The sequence below is a fragment of the Limulus polyphemus genome, unplaced genomic scaffold (assembly GCF_000517525.1).
Source record: "Limulus polyphemus unplaced genomic scaffold, Limulus_polyphemus-2.1.2 Scaffold4554, whole genome shotgun sequence".
Classification (NCBI taxonomy): Eukaryota; Metazoa; Arthropoda; class Merostomata; order Xiphosura; family Limulidae; genus Limulus; species Limulus polyphemus.
In genome coordinates this window covers 42090-53569 of record NW_013670164.1, presented here as the reverse complement: position 1 = coordinate 53569, position 11480 = coordinate 42090, and the positions used below count along the sequence as shown (strand labels likewise).

At 34.6% G+C, this 11480-nt stretch overlaps 1 protein-coding gene across 1 annotated transcript in view; it reads left to right on the top strand.

Moving 5' to 3' along the window:
- Positions 1–506: 506 nt before the first annotated feature.
- The window catches only part of LOC106471338 (osmotic avoidance abnormal protein 3-like), a 41877-nt gene continuing 30903 nt past the window's right edge, over positions 507–11480 (top strand). Inside the window, exons 1-2 of the mRNA XM_022399951.1 lie at positions 507–588; positions 4511–4635. Coding sequence (XP_022255659.1) covers positions 4564–4635 — 72 coding nt within the window. The 5' untranslated portion in view covers positions 507–588; positions 4511–4563. The remainder of the gene's footprint in view (positions 589–4510; positions 4636–11480) is intronic.

The following is an 11480-nucleotide window of genomic DNA, read 5'->3' as shown; positions in this document are numbered from 1 at the left end:
TCGTGAAACCATTACGTTAAAACCACGGAAACCAATTATCAACAATCGGGAACAAGTGCTTTCACTTTTGTTTAGTACCAGTAGATAGCGCTTTATTTCGCCTGACAACTTTGTTATATTTTTTGTTGCTATGGTATTCGTGTTGTCAATACTAATAGCTAGAGAAAAATAAAATATGTTTCTAAGGTTTGGCTTATTAAATATATATCAAATTGAATAGATTTTTCTTAATTAACCCAAGTAATAAGTTAATAAGCAAACTCACCATATTTTGTAGTATGTCGTGCAACGTGTAAAATGGATTCATTCAAAAAAGTACTCAATGTGTATTAATATTACATATAAATTTTCATGTCGCCAGCTGCTTAGAACATCATGGTTGTTACGCGCTGAAAGTACGTGTTAAAAAACCAGAAGCAGTTGTTTGTGTTGTCGATAAAAACGATTAAGGACATGAAAAACATGTAACAAAAATCGTATTGAGTTAGAAAAGAAGGCAAAGGATATGCACGTTGAATTTCTATTACTACTGGCGGGAAGATAGAAAGCAACGTCGCTGGAATGTTCGGCCACGGTACAGTTACTTGAGTAAGTCACATTAGAAGCTAATTCCCATGGCAAGAAAAAGAAATGTAACCAGATAATGTATTACAATTTAAAGTTTTACATGAGTATGACAACCACTGAAAATATTAAAGACTTTCTTTTCTTTCATTTAAGTTGCTGATTTTTTTCCATGTCCTTTAATATTATTGATGAGAATTGTTGATAATATTACTATTTATTGGATATTACAACCTTTTAAAACGTTGAATTTATTTAAGCGCCTACTTAAGAAAAGGAACTGCATTAAAAGTGTCAGAAATATACTGTAGTGTATTACAAAATACAATTTACATGTGTATATAAGAATTAAAAACAAAAACAAAACACATTTAGGCTTTGTTAGCTGCATAATGCACAATATTTGTATAAATAAGTTAGTTCATTATAGAAAAAAAAAGCAAGATCAAAAGATTTATAAATCACATTACAGAAACCAAATACCCAATGAAGCCTCAGAGCTTCTGGCAAGTGGTCCTAGCTGTATTTATCAGTGACAAAGCTAGGCGCTACCCTTGATAAAAAGAGATCCACCTGTCAAAAATTCTAGATTTATCAGGTTTTCCTAATGTGATTATATTAGTTAGTGGCACTGAAACTAAACTTGAATTACTAATATTAAACAAATATCCATTCTGTCAGACTCAGAGTACAGCTGAAATATTTTGAGGTTTTTTCTTTTGTCTGGTGAATGTTGCATTATTTTAACTAAAGGAATTTAACATATTTAATTTTTATTGAAATTACTGTGGCAAATTGTGTTTAAAATGCAGTAGTGTGTGCTTTGAGTGAATATTGGATTTTGCTTTAACTTTTTGCTACATTAGTGAACTTAAGTAAAAACTGTTGTTTAATATGTATATTTAGAATTAAAATTAAATGAAATCAAATAATTAAAGCCTTAATAAATACAAAATCATTTATTAATTTCCTTGGATTTCATCATTTTTAGTTTTAATCCATATTCTGGAAAGAATGTATGAAAATTTAATATGTCTTTTTTTGATATACAGGTGTCAATGTCATATGATAAAAATCATATTATCATTAAATACAGGAATGCATTATATTTAGAATTTGATTATAAAGAACATTTTAGACAAGCTTGCAAAATATGTGTGATATATTGTATTTTTTAATAATATTATTGCTAGTTTAAATTTTTTGCAAAACTTTAATTATAATATAACAATGTCTTATGGTTTTTTATAATTTTTTCATAAAACTGTAATAACATTTAAAAGTACATTATCTCAATAGACTAAGATCTAACAAATGTTGAACTTCTGAAACACAGTGCAATTGGTTTAAACTAACAGGTTTAGTAAATATTTAAAACATTTTGATGATATTACTTTCTTCTGTTCTAGAAAGCAGACTATTAACTAAATGTATATTGTAACAGTCATAATGGAAGTTATCTGGTTTGTGCTTGAGTTCTGTAGATCAGCTGGCCTCATAACTCCAGTTGAGCCAGAAGTCCTGGATTCAAATACAAGTCAAGGCAGTTTTATAGTTTTTGTAGCCCCTATTTCATTACTTGTGTATTAGTCCCTACCTAGTGGCTGAGTAGATGGTGAATGCTTTGGGCAGTGGTTGTCTTGGTAGATTCTATTTGTGATTGTATTTCCAACTTCCTAATACCATGCTGTGTTTCGTTTTGTAGACTTGAAGATAAGTCTTGTTTGAGTAGATGAATTCTGAAATAGCCAGGATTGAATTATATGCTAAGACTTAAGCCCCAGCTGTTCAGATGATAGAACATTGTTCCCAGAATACTAATATTTATCAAGAAATCCAGGTTCATATCACACTCAGTGAATATTTCTAAATATATTTACATTCTTTATATATATATATATATATATATATACACACAATGGAGGTAAAAACCCTATAATCCAAGCACTTTTGAAACTGGTTTACCCCTGAAGAAGAAAGGTTCACCTTTCGAAAACACTCAGGCTGTAGGGTTTTTATCATTTTATCTTAAGACTTCTTGAACCTATGTGTTTTTCTGACATCATGAATACACAGTAAAGGTGTAATAGATTAAATCTGGTTTTTAAAGGACAAGTTATTTTGGAAACAGTTTTTATGTAAATATTATTATCAATTTTCTGTGTAATTGAATTAGTTAATGATTACTTTCCTGAAACAAGTAATATTATTGGGATGATACAAAACATGAAATATTTAAAAGATAACATACTTTAACAAGACATCATTTAATCCTTCAAACTGTCCCTGTACACTTACCTAGAGAATAAGTTAAAACCTAGACTTATTGTATATTGCTGATGGTATTTTAACATTAAAAACATAAAAATATACTATTATGAGCCAAACCACATACAATGTAGGAGATCAGTCTTTAACTTAGGAAAATTGATTAATATATTTGTATAAACTTTGCTAATATGAGCTTCAAGCTTCATTTCTGGAAAGCTCAAAACAACCTAAGTTTTATTGAACAAAATCTTCAAAGATTATGTATTCAGTATGTATATGTAGCTCATTTAGGTAAATGTTCAGGGAAAACAAACATACAGGAGTTTATGGATTTTTTTATTATAAAGGATTGTATTGTTTAAGTGGTTTTATATATGCAGACACTTATTTTTCTGTGCAGATCAATGTCCTTTTTGATAGTGGTGTTTATACACTTACATGAAGATGATAGTGACGGTGTGACTGTGAATAGGAAGTTTGAAGGCTGAAGCCTGCTGCTGTTATAAAAAGTATGGTATAATATAGTGTTATGATTAAGAGCTGTTTATGGTTCTGTCCTTAGTTTTCATCTCCTTAATATACAAACAGTGACGTGAGTTTATAGATTTATTTTTGATGGTGATTAAATCAGCTTTATAATATTTGGTCAAGCTCTAAAAATTAGTTTTGATCCTTTCTCATTATCTGATGTATTTGGGGGATCTTTATCAACTCATTTCCTGTGCAGACCCAACCTTTTCTTCTAAGTTTGCAAGACATGGAGCTTCTGGTTACCAAAGTTCTCATCTCCTTCTCTTCCTGCATGAGAGGTTTTGTCCCTTTTGAGAACTTCAGACTATACTGAGTTCTCTATACCTCCTGGACATGCTCATTTTTATCCCCTTTAGTGTACTCTGCCAGATTAGTGTAATATTTCCAGAGCTCCTTTAACTTTTCTTGTTTCTGTCCTTTCATCTTTTCACCTCTTGTTGTCATGATTGTTCAGTCATTCCCACATGACCCTGGGTATCCCTTTTCGTCTACCTCTTCTAGACTTGCATCTGTTCATGGATACTTCTCTGTTTAAATGGGATATGGTTCTGGACACCTTCACCATTCCTGGTGTTTGATCTCCAGAAGATCCATCTCTTAATATCAACAAGTTTTTTTGAAGTTTGAAACATCTGCCACAGTCTTCTGTCACATACATCTGAATATCTTATGATCTATTCAGACAACTCCACTGTACTTGCTCTCAGATCTCTGCTTTCTCAATCTCAAACTTCACTTATGGCTCTACAACCACTACTTTTGTTTGTTTGTCACCTCTCCACAGAACCACTCACTCTACTTCCACAGTGTCTAATTTCCGTCATCAATAATGAGATTTTGGTTTATACAAAGTTCTCTTGGGGAAATCTGTGAAAGAAGATTTCTGCTGTCAGTGGAGGGGGGTATAGTCTGATGATTGCAACATAGACTAATGCAATACACAAGATTACTTGCAGAAGTGAGTGCTTTTTCAATGGTTTGGCAAGATGCTTGTTCTATTTAGAGAGATTAATTATCTGAAATACATTTTCAGGTAGAAAGAATGTTAACTTTGGATTTATAGTCTAAAAATAGTTTTAAAATTTAAATTTACTTATTTGTATAAGGAGAAACTTTCATCTGACTGATACACTGATTTATTCAGTTACAGCTTAAACTTATTGCACTTATTGAAAAGAAAAAAAGAAAACTTCTGAAATGGCTGAAGCAGTGAAAGTTATTGTAAGATGTCGTCCATTGAATCAAAGAGAAAAGGATTTGAATTGCAAGGTTAGTGCTTGAACGTTTCACTTAAGCATACTAAGTACAGAGAACAAGTCACAGTGTACAAGATATATCAATAGAAATTATTCAGTCTTTAGTACAGAGAACAAGTCACAGTGTACAAGATATATTGGTAGCCATTATTGAGTCTTTAATACAGAAAACAAGTCACAGTGTACAAGATATATTGGTAGAAATTATTCAGTCTTTAATACATAAAACAAGTCACAGTGTACAAGATATATTGGTAGACATTATTGAGTCTTTAATACATAAAACTAGTCACAGTGTACAAGATATATTGGTAGAAATTATTCAGTCTTTAATACAGAAAACAAGTCACAGTGTACAAGATATATCAATAGAAATTATTCAGTCTTTAGTACAGAGAACAAGTCACAGTGTACAAGATATATTGGTAGCCATTATTGAGTCTTTAGTACAGAAAACAAGTCACAGTGTACAAGATATATTGGTAGACATTATTGAGTCTTTAATACAGAAAACTAGTCACAGTGTACAAGATATATTGGTAGAAATTATTCAGTCCTTAGTACAGAGAACAAGTCACAGTGTATAAGATATATTGGTAGACATTATTGAGTCTTTAATACAGAAAATTAGTCACAGTGTACAAGATATATTGGTAGAAATTATTCAGTCTTTAATACAGAGAACAAGTCACAGTGTACAAGATATATTGGTGGAAATTATTCAGTCTTTAGTACAGAGAACAAGTCAGTGTTCAAGATATATTGATAGACATTATTCAGTCTTTAATACAGAAAACAAGTCACAGTGTACAAGATATATTGGTAAAAATTATTGAGTCTTTAATACAGAAAACAAGTCACAGTGTAGAAGATATATTGGTGGAAATTATTCAGTCTTTAGTACAGAGAACAAATCACAGTGTACAAGATATATTGATAGACATTATTCAGTCTTTAATACAGAAAACAAGTCACAGTGTACAAGATATATTGGTAGAAATTATTCAGTATTTAGTACAGAGAACAAGTCACAGTGTACAAGATATGTTGGTAGACATTATTGAGTCTTTAGTACAGAAAACAAGTCACAGTGTACAAGATATATTGGTAGAAATTATTCAGTCTTTAGTACAGAGAACAAGTCACAGTGTACAAGATATGTTGGTAGACATTATTGAGTCTTTAGTACATAAAACAAGTCACAGTGTACAAGATATATTGGTAGACATTATTGAGTCTTTAATACAGAAAACAAGTCACAGTGTACAAGATATACTGGTAGAAATTATTCAGTCTTTGTAAATTGTTTTTATAATTTAAAAAATTGGTGTGCTAAATTATTGAATATTTGGTTTAAGTTAGTTCTTCAGGTGTATCTCATATATCAAAATGGAATACAATCAGTTTATAATTATATTAAGAGGACTGATAATATTGATATTCTTCTATAAAAAGTATGTATTGCATTAGCAATTTCATGTTTTATTCTTATATAAAATATTTCAGTTGGCAGTTTTGAAATACATTATAAAAATTGGTATTGCTTTTTTTATTTATTATAAATCAAAAGTTATGTATATGATACAAGTAGTTGACATGCAAAGTAAAGTATTTGAATTCAATCAGTAAAATATTACAAGCATAAGGGCAATGTTATCAATACACCTATAGACATACCACATGTAATGTGCAAGAAATGTATTGGCAACCCAATACAAATGTAATGTGAAAAAAATATTATATCAACTCAGAGCTTGTTAACATAGAACATTTAACATAAGTTTAAGAGTCAAAGACGGATTAAACTAGTCTGTTTGTTGGATCATGTGTAATATTGATTTTTTCCAAGCCCAATGTGAGGATATTTCGAAGTGTTTAATTTTCTTTGCATATTTTTCTCACCTAAAATATAACTTTATTTGCTATTTAATAGAACTTGGCAATTTAATCATTTAATCAGGATAGCTAATTGAGCAGTGATAACTGTCACTTAAACTAATTGATTAAGCAAAATTATGATTGAATAAATTAATCAAAATTTTTCTGATAATTATGGTTTTTTCAGTTACTCCAACAATTTATTATTCAAGATTACAATTAAATCAATTGGTGCAAAAATCAATTAACTAATTAAATTTAGTTTTCCAGGTTATTGTTATTTTGGATTATTCCAACTATCCAAATATTGCCATTATGTTTGCTGTTAGCACAAAGCTACATAATGAGCTATCTGTGTTTTGCCCAATCTTAGCCTTATAAGTTATTATTATTATTTCAAGTTTGTTGATCTTTGACAGTTCAGGCTGAAAGCCTTTTGTTTTTCTTTTTTTTTGCTTGTACATACCATGGTTCAACGAACACTGTAATGATTGACTAATCATTTAGCAAATGCCACTAATTGTCCAGCTCTTTTATTTAGTCAATTTTGTACCTGTTCATAAACTTGAGCTTTAGAGTTTAATTTTCTTACCTGTTTTGAACAATTCAAATGTCTGAAAATAAACATACCATTTTATTCTGATAGGGTACATTACCTCCTCTCACAAAAATAGCTCTTCTAGTTCAGTGTAGCCACCTATATGCAAAAAACGTTTTACACATGCCACAAGTCCTTTTTCTCCCCTCCATTGGAATTGACTAATTCCAATGCGTCTCTCATGCAAATCATCATGTGGGAATCCTCCACCTATAAGAGTGCGACACACACTCTTATTACGCATGTGACTTCAATTCTACTTAACTATCACTTTTCGTTTGGCAATACTCGTGTTCAGATATTATTTGCTTTTGGTGTGTTTTGCACTCGTAAATTTAATAGTTTCAGTTCCGAAGTGGGATTTTTTTCATTAATTTTTTTTCGTTATATTGAAGATGCCTTTTACTTTAACTTAATTTTCCAGTCTTTTTGTTGTTGTTTTTTTCTCACATTTGCTTTTGTCGGACAAACATTTTTGTTTCATTTATATTTAAGATATGAATTCTAAGGTTAGCATTACCACTTTAGATATCATACCTCCTACAAGCACTCTTTCACAGGCTGTAGGTGGGGGTGACCCGTTGTTGGATTTATCAGCGATTATCTGTCAAGATATTGATCATTATATGGGTCAACCACCTTCTTCTGAGCTTGCCCCACTTCCTCCTAAACAAGCTGAACCTGTTATGGCCAATGAAGATTTTGATAATTTTTTTTCCGCCACTGGATTTTAACTGGTTTTTCTATGCCCAACCTGCAGAATCAGCTAGGCCTAATATGACATTTTTAGACATGATTTCACAGGTATGTGATGTTTTATCCATTACCCCAATTTCCTATGGCCTCTACCTTATTATCTCCACATTGGCTCGTTTGTCGTCTTCGGCTCTTGCTTTACACACATGGTTTCTCTGTTGTTGGGATCTTCTGGGTTATGATGCTGCCTTGTTCCAGGTTTGTTTGCCACACACTTATCTAAGAGATTTATGTACGGCTCCTTTTCTTAGGCAGTATGTTATCGACCATGTACCTGAGACTTTGGAGTCATGTGTGGAGTCTGTGCATCAACACTCTACCTTTTCCTCTTTGGTAGCTCATTTGTTGCAGTCAGAACCATGACATGCCCGTATTTCTGTTTCCCGTCCTAGTTCTTCTCAGCCCTTATCTGTTCCTCCCTCTAGGAGTTCCTCATCTCATCATTTTATTCGACATAGATGGGCAGGCCACCAACAGTATTGATGACTACCTAGTGGGTTCCAGTCTGGTGGGAGCTCGATTTTGCTAATGTGTACCCCTTTGGCGATCTTTCAAGTTTTATCAGAGGGACTTGTCTTCCAATTTCTTTCCTTCCCTCCTTTGTCTCGAGTACCCATTTCCTTCTCTATGCTTTGGGAACTTATCACCTGCCAGCATCTGTCAGAGGCCATACAAGGCCTTATGTCTCAACAGGTAATTGAACCTGTTCATCATCTTTCTTCAGGCTGTTTGTTGTCCCCAAGAAAACTGGAGACTGGTGGCTTGTAATAAATTTGTCCTGCCTCAATCAGTTTCTCAGTCTATTCCATTTTACCATGGATTTGTTTCTCACCCTCAGGCATTTTCTCCAGGTTTGTGGATGGCCAAGATGGACATTGTGAATGCTTACTTGCAAGTCCCGATATCTTCTCAGTTGTGACCATATATTTGGGTTTGTTTATCATGGGATAGTTTATCAGTTTTGCGCACTGCCTTTTGGTCTTGCTTTGGCCCCGTATGGTTTTTGTTGGGTGGTCAGAGCATTCACTCATCACTTACATGCTCTTGGATTGTGCTTGCATCATTATATGGACGACTGGCTACTGTTAGCTTGTTTCAAACAGGAGTTCACCTGTCACACTCATCAGCTGCTCCTGGAGGCAGCTTGAGTGGGCTGGTTAATCAAATTGGAGAAGTCATTCCTTCAATCTGCCTAATATCTTGTCCATTTGGGTGTTTTTTCCCACACACATCTCAGTTGGGCCTAACCTTCTCCTCCGCGACTTCATTCTATGGGGCTTTCAGTTCTCTATGCTCTTTCTGCTCCCTCTATAATAGTTCGTGAGGTTATATCACTTTTGGTAATGTGGTCTTCCATGGCAGCCCTTATCCCCTTAGGTCGTGCTCGTATGTAGGCTCTTCACAACCAGTGGAATCTTACACAGGATCCTTTGCAGGCTCTTACTACTCTTCCTCCTACTCTAGTTGATGATCTGCAATGGTGGTTTGACAAGACTTGCATGTTTGCAGGTGTCCCACTTCCTCTTCCTCGTCCAGATTTACACATTTTTACAGATGCATCCTTCAGAGACAGAGGGTGTGGGTCAGTCAACAGGAAGGTTTGGGGTATTGGTCTGTAGCCAAGAGGTCTTATAATATCAACATCCTGGAACTTCTCGCTGTACATTGGGCTTTGGTTAATTTTCTCCATCTGGCCAGAAATCATCTGGTAGTAATCTATTCCAATAATTCTGCACTGATTGTTTTATCTCAATCACCAAGGTGGCACCTGTTCTTGATCCCTCTGTATTCATATGATAGATCTTATTTCTGGGCCCATTGCGTGTCATGTACCAGGTGCTTTCAGTCTTGTTGTGGATCAGCTTTCCCATCCAGACAAAGTCTGTCCAATAGAGTAGTCTCTTGATCCTCTTGTTTTCCAGTGGCTTTGCCTTCAATGGGGTACTCCACACATAGATACTTTTGCCACATCCCTCAACCACAGATTACGATTGTTTTGGTCTCTGATCCCTCATCCTTTTGTTCTGGCTGTCGATGCTTTCAGCCAAGATTGGAACAAGAAATATCTATATGTCTATCCTCCCATTCGACTTCTTCACTGGGTGATTTCAATCATCTATACCACTCTGTGTCAAGTCCTTCTGATTGCTCCTTACTAGCTGGCTCAACCATGGTTTACATGGCTTCTCTAGCTCCAACTTACCCCTCTGTTACTTCTTCCTCTGTCTCCCTCCCTTATTCATTAACCTCAGTCAATGGTGCTTCATCTTGCCCTTCATGTCCTCTGTCTTCATGTCTTGGCAAGAAGATCTGGCTTATCCTGATGAATAGCTTCATTTCTGGCTTGTTACTTTTGCCCTTCCTCCATGGAAGTTTATCAATGTACATGGAATGTTTTCCACTGATGGTCTCTGGATCAAGGGTTTTCCACTTATCAACCCACTGTTTCTCTCATTGCAGATTTTCTTACTTGGCTTTTCGATCAAGGGTCTACTGCTTCCTCCATCTTGGTTTATCGGCAGCCTTTTCCCACACCTTTTGTTTTTCCAAATACTTTATGGCATTTACCTCTCCTATGCTTTCCCTGTTGATGATTTCCTTTTGGATTCATCATCCACCATGATGAGCTGCCCTTCTATACTGGGATGCTAATGTGGTCCTTCACTGACTCACTTTGCCTCCAGTCGTACCACTTTCCACTTGTTCCTTGTTTCACCTTTCCCTTAAAATTTATCTCCTTCTACTCTCAGTCTGAGTTATTTGCCATTGATGTTTCATGTACTCTTTATCATCCTACATATCTTCTACTTTATCTGGATAGTTCTTTCCTCCCATAACTTTGGTGGCTGGGGAGGGTAACTCCTTTTTTGCCAATTTCTCTTCCTTCCATTTCCCACCTTTATCCTAGGCTTGATCAGGATAGATTTCTATGTCTTGTACATGCTCTTTGATGTGATATTGCCCACACAGCTTCCATCCATTGTGCCCATTCCCACCTCGTTATCCCTTGGCAGACATCCTCTGTTCATTATCTTTCTCCTTTCACTCTCACCAGCTGAGTTTGGCTTTTGATTCGATTGGCTTATTCCTTATTATTGTCTTTCTTCCATACTTTGTTCTAGGTGTCTTCTCATCAAATTTGACACCTTAACTTTTCTCTGGTGTCACATTATCTTCAACCATTGGAGGAAATTCTTCAATCGGGCATGTGGATTACTCCTAATACATTCATCTCTCACTGTTTGCATAACATCGCGGTTTCTTCCTCTTTGGGCTATGGTCTTCCACCTGTAACCATTCTTCAGACTTCAGTGAGACTTTGACTGGGTAAGTTATCTTTTATTATTCTTTATTTTATTTTCAGTGGCTTTATTTCCATTTTCCTTATTATTACTCATTGTTTGGATCCAACTCTATGGTGAGTGGTGCCTGACCAGGTTTTCTCTAACAGATCAAATCCACACTGTCAAACCATATTGACTTGCATATTATAATTCCATGGCCACGCAACACACACTGGAGAGATTGGGTGTTCTGCAAGATTGCTTGTAGGTTTATCCACATGATAGAATTGCTTCATAAGTTTGCTGGTCCTGGACCGTACCTACCCATGGACTACATGGGTA